Source organism: Nyctibius grandis, chromosome 1 (assembly GCF_013368605.1).
Source record: "Nyctibius grandis isolate bNycGra1 chromosome 1, bNycGra1.pri, whole genome shotgun sequence".
Classification (NCBI taxonomy): domain Eukaryota; kingdom Metazoa; phylum Chordata; class Aves; order Nyctibiiformes; family Nyctibiidae; genus Nyctibius; species Nyctibius grandis.
The window spans coordinates 58700257-58715138 of NC_090658.1; the positions used below are offsets into that span (position 1 = coordinate 58700257).

General features: G+C 39.4%; 1 protein-coding gene across 2 annotated transcripts in view; it reads right to left on the bottom strand.

Moving 5' to 3' along the window:
• Window positions 1-6254: 6254 nt before the first annotated feature.
• RGS17 (regulator of G protein signaling 17) overlaps window positions 6255-14882 on the bottom strand; it is a 29976-nt gene continuing 21348 nt past the window's right edge. Inside the window, exons 2-4 of one of the 2 annotated variants that reach the window (XM_068408579.1) lie at window positions 13300-13377; window positions 11138-11372; window positions 6255-6443 (exon numbers count right to left, since the gene is read on the bottom strand). In XM_068408579.1, coding sequence (XP_068264680.1) covers window positions 6255-6443; window positions 11138-11372; window positions 13300-13377 — 502 coding nt within the window. Of the gene's footprint in view, window positions 6444-11137; window positions 11373-13299; window positions 13390-14882 lie in introns of both variants that reach the window. The other variant, XM_068408570.1, reaches the window with a different exon arrangement.

Here is a 14882-nt window from a genome sequence, read left to right on the forward strand (position 1 = left end):
CTGACAAAAAAAAAAAAAAAAGCCCCAAACGTCGCCAAATCCTCCATACCACAAGTTTAAAGCAGGGCTCCCGGGGTAAGAGCCGGCGGGGTGCTGAGGCTGCCTCTGGAGCGGCTTAGGATCCTCCTGCACTGCGGGCACCGGCAAGGCTGCTGGTGCGGGAGGGGAGGCGGAAAGTTTCAGTCGGGGATTTGGTACCCAGGTTACGCTTACAGGTCTTTTCCTCTCACTCCAGAAGAAATTTTCAGAGTTAAAATACCCTGAGGAAGAGGAAGGTGCACGTACTTGTGGAAGGATACCTCCACAGTAAAAGCAGGTGCAAAATTAAGCATTTAGTGGAAACGAAATGTATTGTCAGGAGGAGAAAAAAGGCAACTGATAGAGCCTTTGCGTCAGAGATGAGTGGTGAGACTGAAAGACTACCCACTTACACAGTACGGATCTGAGTACAGTGTCTCACGTCAAAGTTTTAAACTGGAAGGCAGTGAAGATGCAGTCATTTAGTAAATGGGATGTGATAGATATTGTGGGATGATCTTGACAGACCCTCTGGTATGCAGGCAGGACGGCATAGTACCCTTGTTTTAGATGATATCGTTAATGGGATTCTTGGCTAAACTCAAAACAGTTTGAAGAATATACTTTATTATAAAAATGTGTGACTATCCATAAAACTTTATTAGGCAGTATTTTCTATTACAGTCAATGGAGGAGTCAAAGTTGGGTCGTTGCTGTTCTTCTCTCCTGTCTTAACAGAACTAGGTAATCATACTTTACAACTAAATGACACTGGTGGAATAACAGTAACTTCCATATGATACATGAAGAAATCATGGATGTAATATCAAAAGCAAGAGTAATACTTGCACACCTAAGCAGTTTTGGTAGTCAGAAATGAAAACTTGGAAGTTTTGTTCCATTGTGGAAATCCAAAGGCAATACACTCAACGTAAGAATTTGGTATTTGTAACTTTAAACATTAAAATGAATGGTTGGATAAAAATGTTTTCCTGTGATTGTAAATGTACCACTTTGAATAAGGTTTATTGGCAAAATACACTGTAGCAATAATTTATAAGTAAAATCACACTCAAAGAGCTTTGTGGGGAATGTACTGTCTGTGCAGCTAGTCTGGCACTGGTAAACAGCCTGGGCTGTTGCTTATGAAATCTCACCCACCAAAAGCTTCCCTTGGACTCACTGCTGCCTGCCCATGAGGCTCCCTGAAGCGTTCTTTCAGAAGGGTAAAGGAAAAATGATCAAATGTATGCATTTCATTGACCAAATATTCTGGTGTTCTGTAACAATGAAAGAAACTATGAGAGTCTTAATGGGTGTGTGAATCCTGTTGGTGAGAGAAGGATGCAGAACTCAGGAAATTTAGAGTAAGGGGTGATTTAATGTAAAGCTTTTGAGAAGAAAAAAAGGTAGTGTGAGTCAATGACTGATGGTCAGCCTTTGAATCACCTGAATTGTATCCCTGTTTTAAACTAGAATGATGTATTTCCCCAGAGTCGGTTTATTGATAAAGGAAGGGGCAAAACCTGGCCTTTGATATACTGTTAAAGTAATATGCAGACAACGTTTATGTCAGTTTTTTCTTCCAGATTATTTTGGCACCATTGTTGCTTTGTTCTTTCATCCCACAAATGTCACTTCACTGCTGGCAGAAGTATGCAGGACCTATGTGAATGGGGCTGATGTTTTGGCACTGCAAAATTACTCAGGGTACTGGTGAACAGGACTGGACCTTTCTCACTGCAGCCATGTCCCAGAATGTGCTATAGTGCTACTCTTGGGTCTCTCCAAAAATAATAGCATTATGGGCTGAGAAAAACTCTATTTTGAAGTTGGTAGTGAGAAATAGTTCAAACCAACTTGAAGCGGACATTGCAGCTGTCTGTCCACGTGCAACCTGAATTTTTTGCTTTGTTGGATTTGATAAGGACTCAGGCTGTTGTTGGCTCGGTTAACGCTGCCAGGAGCAGGCTCACAGACATTGTAGAGGTGTGAGCTTTACTCCTTGTGGTGTAGAGACTCATTTAAGTTAAGACTTTCTTGTATCAGCTTTGATTACTTTTGAATTGGCGTTGTGGAATACTTGTGCTAAATGGCTTTTGCAAGCACTTACTGCATCCAGAAGCTGTCGGTTCCTGAGCGGGCTCATGGCATGGTCAGTCCAGTGAGCTGCTCTCACCGAAAGAGCCCTTCACCTTTTTTAGATACTGGTTCCACCCGCAGATGCTCCTTGTGATTGAATTTGCTGCCTAGGGGAGCTAGTTTGGCATCAGGCAACAGCTGAAACCCTGGCTCTTTAAGGTAGAATGTAGGTCTTCTCCATTTGCTTCGTTTAGACCACAGCCTAGCAGACACTTTAGCATGCTTTTGATTTAAAACAGAACTATTACTAGCTTAAGTTTGATTTGTGTCCACTCTGTTGTCCTGCAAATGGATTATGTGGACTCCACAGGTGCTCAAGTGAGTTGTGGACGGGCTGTGGACCTGGAAGTGCTATGGCCACATCTCCACAGTACTGTGGTGCCTGGCCTCAGCTGGCTAACATGCAGCCCAGCTGCCTGTGTCACTGATGTGCCTTTTCTCCATCATACCCTTAGTCTCCTTTATACCATATGTGCCTTCAGTCTAATTTAAATACCCTTGATACTGTCTGTGGGCTTTGTTTTACCCTGTGTAGCCCAAACGACTTTCAGCTCAGTTATGTGAAAGTTGACCGTAAACAGCTAAGTTGAACACATGCATAATACAATATATATTCAGTTTCTTTGAAACCTAAAGGTCAAGAGTGTACCCAAGTGCTCTGCTTATTAGTGGCTATTTAGCATTAGGCTCTGTTTGACAGAAAAGATTAAACACTGGGCAAAAGTGACAAAAACATAACTCACTTTCTGTAGTGCACTTGCTATATACATTCTCATGAAAAACTGAAATACAAGTTAAATACGTACTTATTTTATTCCAGGCTATAGAATAAGGGTATTTAGGCAGTTTTTCAAAGTGTATTGTACACTGCATGCACAATAAATCAGTTTAATATCTTGACTGTTTTACAATTTGCGTTCAAAGAACTGTATGATAGGCAATGAGATCATGTTACGGCATGACTTGTTGTCCATGTGGACCATATGCATTTTTTCATAAAAAAATATGTGAAACCCAAACTGATAGACGAAACATATAATAAAATTTTAGTATGAGCATTTGCTCCAAGAAAGAAACTTCACATGTTATGTTCCATTTTTAAATCCCTCCAAATAGAGGATTTAAGACAAGAAATTTTGAACGTGATTTCATTGCAGTATTACACTGAAGATTGGCATAATATTTTTTAAAATGATGTAACAGTTTCCAAATACAGATTTTGGAATCAAGAGAGTATTTTAGGGCCCACACATTTAGCTTTAAAACTGTCCTTGAAAGGATGACTTGTCTATGTTGACAAGAACTTCTACCTCTGTGAAATATCTTATAAAGATAGCTTATGACTAGCAGGTCACCATCAAATAGTAACATTAAGATTATTCAAGTCTACTTTTGTAAAGACTTACGCATGCAGTTTTGTCTCTTACACATTGTTTAGAAGTGTGGACTAAATGTATTGTGCCTCAAACACCAACAAACTTGAAGTTACACTATGTTAATATATACATATATGATGCTGTATATGTTTAGTACCACAGTAAATATAACTAATCAAATGATACTAGACATATGTAGGACCATAGTTAAATTCCAATTAAGAAAAAAAGCCAGAAAAATTCATTTTTTCTAACAGTATTTCACAGTAGAAGGAGGCAATCCTTTCTCACTGAATTTTCCCCCCTCAGGATTTGTAAACATCATCATTATTATTCTATCAGTATAATAATTGAATATTTTATTCATAATGGTAAATAGCTAACCAACATGAATAAAGTTGTCATAACACAATAACACTTTCAGACAAAACAGGTATTTATTAAAAGAAACATTTATAAATATTTTGTCTTGCATTTTAAACTACATTTTCATAAATAACAATATTTAAAAGTGCTGAATATGGTAGGATAGTCAGCAACGCCACTGTAAACAGGTTTGTTTTCCACTTTGCAGATTATTTTTTTAGATCCCATTTTGTCAAACACTACAACAGTTAAAATATTTGCATAGGGAATAGAGAATAGCCCTTGTAATCATCTCCTGAATTCTATATAAATTACAAAACCAAATGAGTTTAAGAAACAGTTCGTTAAATTGTTCGTATATATATCCAAAAAAAGCACACAGGTTTCAAGTAAAAAGAATGATTAAAAAATTCCCCAGACTTGCTATTTGAAGCATGTTCAATAAATTAAAAAAATGAGAGGTAGTAAAACAAAGGAAAAAAACCAAGCCCCAGAAGATAAACTAAGTCCTGCGTCCTACCAGTTACTGTATAGCAGCAGACCGGCCTCGGCAGCAGCGGCTCCAGCGAGAGCCGGCACCGGAGGCTGCCTGCAAGGAGTAACTGGGTGGTTGGAGCCAAGTGTGTTGGGGCTAGATTCCGCTCAAGGACACAACTGCCAGACCTTCCAGTCCCATCGAAAGCAATAGGCTTATGCCATGTTTAGTCCTGTGTAAGTGAGAAGAACCTTGCCTCTTAAGTCTTAGTATAAGACCAGAGTTGTCAGTATTAAATATATATATACACATATGTACATATATATATATATTTAACAAGTATTCAAAGCCATTTCTTGATATATCTTTAGCAGTTTGTGAGGGATGCTAACGCTCATTTTGCTTGTATATGGTAGGTATGAAGATGGGGTTTTTTAAGTTCCGAGTCACTGTCTCTTTAAACATCAAAACGCATCCTAAAATTGGACATTTTTTGATAAAAAGGCCAAGCAAACACCTATTAAAAACACCATGGCAGCCAAGTGATGGGAGTACCGTGCTGCCTTAGCTCTGATTAAGGGCTCAGTACAGGATTCTTTACCCAGGAAAGACACCCGTTGAGTTTCTGTAGGCATTTTGCTTGGGTAAAGTTTAGGAGCCCTTGAAGTTTGGTTTAATATTACTCTCCAAACCCCTTGTTTTCAAGGATTTACTCAAAATCAATGAGGCTAGAAGCTAAGATAAATCTTCTTTAACCCGCCACCTTGTAAAACATTACTTTGTTTAAAAACATTTACTAGATTTAGCTTTCAAAAAAAAATCTTACAGCACGGATGTAATTCATCAAAATGTTCTAAAATGCTCTAAAATGCTACATGTAGGCAATCTTTTATTAAATTTCTTTATTCAAAAAACTAAATTATCAAGCTTTTTGTTTTTTGGTCTTTTTTTGTTTGTTTGTTTTTGTTTTTGTTTTTGTTTTTTTGCTGAAGTACATAACATTATACAACTGTGTTAGAACTGGATAGCCAGTCTTTAATAAATCAATTACAGTATCTGACATCTGAAATGTACATTGAAAATCTTTGTTCTTTCAACAATTAAACAATATCAGCGCATAAATTGTGTCACCCAGATATGGATCCCTTTAAGTGGTTTGTGCTTTTTTTTCTTCTTTTTTTTTTCTCTTTTTGACATTGCAAACTCTGTAATGAAAATGCCACAGTTTTGGCAGTGAACAACAGAGGAATCCTCCGCTTGATTTATTTTAAATAAACAGTGATAAATAGCTCTTTTTTTCTGTACAGAAATATTGGCTTCAAAAAGTCAGTGTATTGTACTCTGTAGAGCATGTTGAGTAATGCTACACCTTAAAAATTGGCTTTTTTCAGTTAGTGATGTTAAAAAATGCAAGCCTCTTTCTAGTTTGCTGCAATTGTTTCTATGTACCATAAGACTGCATTGCACAAAAAAAAGTTCTTAAATACAGGTATAATTTATGTTATTGGAATAAATATTGCAACAACTAAGTGGTAAGTGAAGCAGTTTTACCTTGCACATGCAGTGTGAGGATACACAAGGAGACTGTTCATAAAACTACAAATACGTCATTGCAATCTTGACTGCAGTAGGGTGAAAGGAGTGTGAAACGAATGTATTTTGGCAAATCCATTGTTCCCCTCCCACGCCATCTCGAGCAAGGAGGACCTTGGTAAAAATGTAGACAGAGACCATAATATGTATTTGTTTTCTTCACAGTAGCCTGAGTAGTGCTAAACTGCAGTTCTCCAGGAACCCAGCTCCAGATGTTATTAAACTACTTTTCTTCCATCCCACCCACCCAAAAGAAATCAAGTTATTTTGTTTGAAAATTAAAACTAAGTTTCAGAAGTAGAGCCTGTAATACTTTCAACAAGAGACTTATAAATCTGAGAGTTCAAAAACCTTGGAAAAGAGTCTCTGTGCATTAGGGTGTATATCTGGAGTTGGGCATCTTCGTACATGTGAGGGCTGGGATCCAACAAGTTTCTGTTGATCACTTCTCTCACACGGGAATCAAGACTAACCTGAAGAAGATGAGAACAGACTAATATTAAACAGTAATATCAGAAAGGCTGTTACAGATATCTTTATTTCTGAGGGCTCCATTGAACATGTTGGGTTTATCCGTTTATTCAAGTAATTCTCTGCACTTCCTTCAGAGTCACCACACAATTACAGACTGAGACCATTGACTCTATTTCAGTTTTGACTTGATCTTTGCATCCATCTTAAGATCTGTAAGATGAAATGCAGCTGTTTAACAGAATAAACACAATGCAACTAAATAAATCTCTGCAGTAACCTGGATTTCCCAAAATACGTTATTTTATCTTAAAAACTTAATTTTTACATATTTAAAATTATTTCTCTGAAATGATTGTTGAATGACTGTCATTCAGAGACCTGAAATGCTTTTTTCCTGACCATTTGTGGTTAAATCTTTAGAAGCTTTCTATTCATCATTCTCATCTGGCTGCCCTACAGATTTTTTTTTCCCATTTTTTTCAGGCACTACACTTGTCACTTGCAAGTTACCCAGAGTTTTTTGTCATTTTTATCATGTTAATCTCCACATTAATATTAAATATTTCAGATTTGTTCTTCTTTTCAAGACTCTCTAACATCTGGAAATGTATACTTTCAGGATATCATATGTCCATATTGAAGCTGTTAGCAAGTTCCATTTTTAGCTTCTCATTTACTTTCCATTTGTAATGAACTCCTGCACCTAAGCAGGAAAGGGCGTATTATGCTTGGGATGAATGCACAGAAGATTTTAGAATATCATTTAGAAATTTGAGTGAATGTACAGCTTATCCACAAAATGCTCTAAACCCAGTAAAATTAACGCTTTTGAATTAAACGAAATGGCAGTAGCAGGAAAGCCCACGGAAAGCCCACTGGGGCCAGCAAGGGTTTACTCAGCTAAGAAGAAAAAGGCTAAAACACTGAACAGAGAAATACCAAGCATAGATCAGCTAAGCTACTGTGATTTACACCAGGTTGCAATCTCACCCTACAACTCTGCAACCATGTAAATAGATCTTCATATTGAAGGATTGAGTTCAACCCTGGAAAGCTCCATGTACCAAGACAGCTTGATATGTGAAGGATGCTAACTGAGATGGAAACTCAGAATGTGTGGATGTGTGAGCTGGTGTATTTGTATATGTGGTGGAACAAAGTCTTTGAAATACAGTGCTATGGCATGGTATGGTATGGTACTGAGGAATAAACAAACATTTTCATTACATTTTCAGTACCAACTATAGAATCTGGCATTTTTGGTTTGTTGGTGCATTTGAGTATATTACTGTTACAGCAGTCAAGCTCTTTCTCCTCCAGGATTTGCTGTGACTTGGTTATTGAACATGAGGCACACTATGATGCAGCCTAACTGCAAATAAACTGTTCATAGAATCATAGAATCATAGAATGGTTTGGGTTGGAAGGGACCTTAAAGATCATCTAGTTCCAAGCCCCCTGCCACAGGCAGGGACACCTTTCCACTAGACCAGGTTGCTTAAAGCCTCATCTGACCTGGCCTTAAACACTGCCAGGGAGGGGGCATCCACAGCTTCTCTGGGCAACCTGGGCCAGTGTCTCACCACCCTCACAGTAAAGAATTTCTTCCTAATACATAATCTAAATCTACCCTCTTTCAGTTTAAAACCATTCCCCCTCGTCCTATCGCTACATGCCCTTGTAAAAAGCCCCTCTCCTGCTTTCCTGTAGGCCCCCTTCAGGTACTGGAAGACTGCTATAAGGTGTCCCTGGAGCATTCTCTTCTCCGGGCTGAACAGCCTCAACTCTCTCAGCCTTTCTTCATAGGAGAGGTGCTCCAGCCCTCTCATCATCTTCATGGCCCTCCTCTGGACTCGTTCCAACTGCTCCAAATCCTTCTTCTGTTGGGGGCCCCAGAGCTGGACGCAGTACTTCAGGTGGGGTCTCATGAGAGCGGAGTAAAGGGGCAGAATCACCTCCCTCGACCTGCTGGCCACGCTGCTTTTGATGCAGCCCAGGATGCGGTTGGCCTTCTGGGCTGCAAGCTCCCATTGCCGGCTCATGTTGAGCTTCTCATCAACCATCACCCCCAAGTCCTTCTCCTCAGGGCTGCTCTCAATCCATTCTCCGCCCAGCCTGTATTTGTGCTTGGGATTGCCCCGACCCGCATGCAGGACCTTGCACTTGGCCTTGTTGAACTTCATACGGTTTGCACAGGCCCAGCTCTCAAGCCTGTCAAGGTCCCTCTGGATGTTGCCTCTTCATGCTAGTAAACTGTACCTATTACTCAAGTATGCCATCTCTGCAGAAGATCCCTTACACCTGCCTAATGCACACTCTCCATCTAAGTGCTCATTGCTACGCCTGCACGCACCACCCTGGGGCACAGCAGGCTCCCCGCTGTATGCCTCCCTTATGGACGGGCAGCCACCACGAACAGCCTCCCCCCTTCCCCACCCTGGCACTTCCCCTCCCTGGTGCTGGCAGGGCTGTCTGGGCAGCCCCACAGCTAGCTGAGTTAAGGAATCGATCCATCTGAAAGTGGCATTTCTTTTCTGGGCTGTGTTTCAACCCAGACATTTTTTTCTGATTGAATTTGTTGTCTAACGAACGTAGCCGGGCAAGTAGACCGGACTGCACAGCAGGAATGAACAGACAGGTGGGGCTGCTCGGCCAGCAGCTACCTGCTTTTGGATACAACAGCATGCAGGGGTATAGTGTTATGGTAGTTTTGAGAAGTGGTGTTGCAGCCATGGGTCTTCAGAATTTATTTGAATAGATTTCAATCCTAGACCATTGCATTTCTGTAGCACAGAAATGACACACTGAGATTTAAGCAGTTCTTCCCCTGACACACATGCACATATCTTAGCAAAAACAGTTTGTGCAGCAACCTAATTGGTTCTTCATTATCAAATATAATAGCTAAGATAAAAAGCTCAAATTTGGCAGGATAGTGGGGTTTTGTGCCATTGAATACAGTAAAAGTTAATCGTATTTATAGAATGAAAAAATTATGGAACTATTAATTTACATTGTAGTTTTTCAGTGACTGACTAAAGCCAGATGGCAAAACTAGTTGGAATTATTGAAGGTATTTCCTTGCTAAACAGATGAACACAAGGTATCTGCTTAGAACACTAAGACCTTCTGCCTCAATAACTTCATCACTAAACAAGTGATGCTAAATATTTCAGCGCTTATGCCAAAAGATAACATCTGGAATGGGATGCCTGGATGAACAAGAACTTTTCAGCTCCCATGCTGATCTAAGCGTTGCAAACAGTTCTTGTTTGCCCCATAAGATTTCCAGTAATGGCAGGAGAAACCGGATTAATGGCATCCGTACATGTCCAGTGCATCAAGTTTGTAAGTAGGTTTGTTAAACCCTAAGTCAAACAACACTTAGTGTTTGAATTTTAACTGGTGGTTGATCTTAGCTTAAAAAGACAACTGAGCATTCAGCACATATATATATACTAGAGATATTATGTTATAAGAAAAACTCATTATTAGCTTGCTGTACTGGCATTTATCTCACTCCAAAGCAAAAGGATATGCTATGGCACAAGAGAAGATAATGGAGCTATAAATTGCCATTGGCTTCATTCATATGAACGAAGTTGCAAATTATTTCTGAATGCAGTGCAGAAGTAAAACGTAGGAAGCAAGGTCCACAGTGAGCATAAATTAGCATAATGCCACTGAGTAGAAAGTCAGATGCAATGCACAGAGAAAAGGCAAAGGAGCTAAAGGTACAGGACGTGGCCTAAGAAAGACTCTTCTATAGTGCTTATATATTTAAATATCTCTCTATTTTAAAACATGGTTTGATAGGGGATGCTTTTTCTTTATTCCAGGTGAAGATCGGTTCAGAATTTGTCTCTTTCATTCTAACGGTTGAAGAAAATCTTATATGATTTCCTAGATATTATCATAGCTTTCACTAGAGAAAATGTATGGTCTCCATTCCTGGACTCTCACATAGGAATATCCAGTGCAAATTTGGATTTTTTCCCCAGACAGCTGTTGCAGCAGATAAATCTATAATGATTCTGATTTAAATTCCTTAATTTTGGTGCCTTTTCTCCAGAAATCCATTTGCATTACTTACTCCCTTTCTCTGATAGGCATGTAGCATTACTAAAGAAGCATACCGGGCAACTTCTCCCGGGCAACTAGTGATAGGACAAGAGGACATAGCCTCAAGCTTCACCAGGGGAGGTTCAGGTTGGACATTAGGAAGAATTTCTTCTCAGAAAGGTTTATTAGACATTGGAATGGGCTGCCCAGGGAGGTGGTGGAGTCACCATCTCTGGATGTGTTTAAGAAAAGACTGGACATGGCACTTAGTGCCATGGTCTAGTTGACATGGTGGTGTCAGGGCAATGGCTGGACTTGATGATCCCAGAGGTCTCTTCCAACCTCATTGATTCTGTGATTCTGTAATTCTGTGATTCCTATTTCTCAGCCTTCTCTTACTGGAGTTTCTTGAGTCCTATAGAGACTTTTGAGGTGTTGTGCCCAGTGATGCTAAATGGCCCGGCATCTGTGTCTCTACTTTTTGTGTTCCTTCCTTTCCTGATTTAATGCCCATACTAAGACTTTCATCTGACAGATCACACAGACTTTCAGACCCCCATCTGGCAATCCAGGGTATAATATTTCTGCTCTGGAATAACTGAAAATGCAAATGTAACATTTACAGCTTTACCTCTTTTGGTGATAGTATAGAAATGTAATCTTCATATATAAGTCTTGCTTTTTCTTCAATAACTTTCTTGTTCTGTTCCTTCTTTAGATCTTCACATGCAAGCCAGAAAAGCAGGTTCTCCTCACTATACTCTGTTCGAAGAAACTCTCTGAAAAGGTTCCTCCCAGCTGGTGTTTTCATCATCTTGTCAAAATTCTGAGCCCAAGACAAAATTTCATCTGCAGTAGGATTTTGGCTGCAAAAGCAAAGTATCATCACAAATATGCTTCTATTTTTGTAACAGTGTTTTCATACATTCAATCAAAAATTCTCCTTTCAACTGCACTTTAGTCCAGAGTGAAAGCTGGAAGCAACAAGGCTTCAGCCATGACAGGGGAATTTTGTTCACTCTTCACTTGTGCATTCATTATCTCAATAGCTCCCTAAATGTGTTTAATGTTGCGAGACACACGCTTGACTTTCTACAAGTTTTCTACTAGTGTTGTTAGCCATCAGACTCAAAGACAAAATCCCACAGCAGCACTGAATTCCTGCCTCTGCAGTTAAAGGAGATGTGATTTCAGGGAGCTGGCAATAGACTCTCGTTCATGAGTGGTTTAGAGGACAACTGATGTCCCTGCCTGCTTCTGATGGTGTTCGGCCAATCACTGGCTGCCACACGATTTGGTTCAGGAAGGACAAGAAAAACAAAAGGCTCTTGGCAGCCAAGAGCATACTAATGAGACCCAACAAAATAGTAATTCAGAGAGCTTTTAAATTAGCATATTTCTCTGTACTTGTACCTAAGGGTTGCTAAGCTTCCCTCTGTTTGGTGCTATTGACCTGAATGATGATCCATTGGCACGAGATGTGATGGATGTTGCTGGCAAAACTGGAGACAGAAGAAATGGGAAAAAGTCCTTATTCCTATTTTCTGAATGAAACTATTCGTAGCTTATTACAGTGGACGCACTGGATAAGTGTTCAGAAGACTAACTTATGTCACTAATCCATTAATGTACCAATGAAGAGCTCGAGAAGGTAACACTCCAAGTTACCTAACAACAATTAAATACAGTTTCAAACTTAATTCTGAGCGCTCACCCTCCCCTTTCCGATAGGATCCAACACAAAAGCTTTACTAGCTGTTGTTAATAGCTTCTGTGTAATCATGTTGCACAATAAGTGACATTTGTCTATATGATTTCTCTTCCAGTACATTTATCAACTCCTACTCTGCATGCAAGGCAGACTGGATGATGGGAAGATATTTGTGATAGTTTTGCGGCAGTCCGAAAATCTAATAAATGAGAAAGTGTTTAACATTTAAACTATCCAGCAAAATAATTGTAATCTGAACCAAAAAGTATAAACACACAGATTTGAAGGTGAAAAGTCCTCTCTCTGAGGAGAGCGAAAAGAACCTGCTGAGGTGGATGGAGCTGACAAGCAACCTGTGCTCCCTCATTGTCTATTGTGAAGCTCTCTTCACTACAATATTTTGTGGAAATTTCTGACATTGTCCTCTCATAAATGGCCATGAGTAGCAATGAAGATAATTAGTTGTTTAGGTTGCTTTTATCATCAATCATATCCTCTAGAGTTAAGTTTTAATTTACTTTTTACGAGATTAGAGAACTCAAGGCCACTGATAGGTTAGCATTTTTCCCAACACAATAAACATGGGCCCAAGCTTTAGACAGAAATAGAAGCTCAGACTTTAAGCGCGTGTTAGCCCATTTTTCAAAGTATGTATTTCCTTGGTTAATTCCAGTGAAACCATAGTCCAAGCTGTTTTAGGAAAGGTAGCCATGTTAAAAATCTGACCGTGAAGTACGCTTGTGCCCATTAGTTTTACTTCTTGTCTGGATAAACAGAAGAAGATGATCGCACAGCTAGCAGAGGCTTCTTATAGAGACCCACAGGTTTATTGAACCATCCATGCACCTCCCATTCCTCCCCACAATTCTTCCCCACAAATAAGAAACTGTAAGGAAGCCTGACTTATGAATGTCTCTGCTGGCATTTCATTGTCAGGACAGATTTTGCTTCCTTTTGTATAGAATTTTTTGGAGGAAAAGTAATTACAAGGACATTCCTGCAGCATAAAACCCAAGGCAATTCTTGACATTAGTTATAGGCAAATTAAAAACATTTACTAGACAACAGTTTGACCAACTTACCATTCTTCTACAACTTGGATACTCTCCATTTTGGTCGTATGTGTTGGCCTTCCTGAATTGTCTCCTCTATCTTCATTCCTAACAGTGAGGCTGCAATGTAGTACAACACTTTATTTTGTCTAGAGAAAGTTAATTTAAAACAATGACTATAGTAATGCAAACTTTTAAAAGATATAAACCTATGTAAACTGTCATTTTTATTCTTGCCCCTAAAATTTTGGAGAGAAATTTTTGGTAACGACTTTTCCACTTAATTCTGATAAATGTTAACAGTTGCTATTAGCATGTGTAATTTTTTACAAGCTCATTGCTCATCCACTGAAAGATGGACACAAACTTAGAGGTCACTTTTGGAGTCATTTCACTTAGTAAATTGAGAATATTAGTAACAATCAGGTTAGGAGGGATAAGAATATCTGAACTGGACATTGATGAGGCTTTGGTGCCCCACCAGTTCTGGATGGTTGTTGATTCTTTATGAACGTTCCCTTTTTTTCTCTTCAGGATACGGTGGCAGTAGATGTCTCAGATACAGAACTTAGCATGTGGCAGCTCCTTATGATTTCCTCCTCTGACGTATATTTGTTTTTCATTCCAAAAAGTAAAACTTACTTGCCTCTCAACAGAAAAGCATCCATTACTCTCATATTACTGCAAGCAAGGAAAAGAAAGACTTTTAATTTTTTTCTTCTTCTTTTTTCAGCTGGTAACTAGCATCACTTACTTTTCTGTAAACATATTTTTAATCGGATTTGCTTTAGTGGTAGCGACTTCCTCTGTGTGTGCTCTCTGTGAATGTTCTGGAACATGGCATTGCCAGCAAAAACACAGTTCCTGATAACTACTGAAATAAAGCACGTTTTGAATGACCTGAGTATTCACATAGGAAACCTGGTTCCAATAATTAAGCTTGAGAAGTGGATTGTAGTGAGGAGATGGAGATTTCCCTTTATCGGGTGTTCCTTATGTGTCCAATTGAGAGAAAACAACCAACCCCTCCCAATCCCAAGAGAGCCCATATTTTGAATATTGAGTATTCACCATACAATGATGCTCTCAGTCATCCTAAGTGGCAATATACAAAAATATATTGGTAGCATAAAGCTTCTCCCTCCCCCACTAATCTGAATAACTTCTGCTCAACTCTAAGAAGGAATCCCAGCTTTAAGACATTTTTAGTACAAATAACCTTTCTTTCTAGCCCCTCTGCATTTATGAGTTTCTTCAACATTTTTTCAAGCATTTGGCAGGTGATCTCAAATACTCTTTTGAAAACTGGAAGTTTAAGCTCCCAGTTAAAGCAGAGCGCATATTAAGACTTAAACATTACAAAGACGTACACTTTCAAACGAAGCTGTTTGATACTGGTTGCTCCTTCACTTACCTGCCAAGACCTTAGTTCAGGCCCTTGGTCCTGCTTCCCCTGTTACAGCGTAGGAATGCAGCTCCAGTGCTGCTAAGGTGTTAGGGTGTCATCAACTGCTGCAGGAGAAACAACACATCCTGAACTCTGGGGTTGGCAGGTAAAAAGCCTTTCTGTCTCCTCTGACCTGTTGCTCGTCAGTCTATAGAGGGAGCACCCA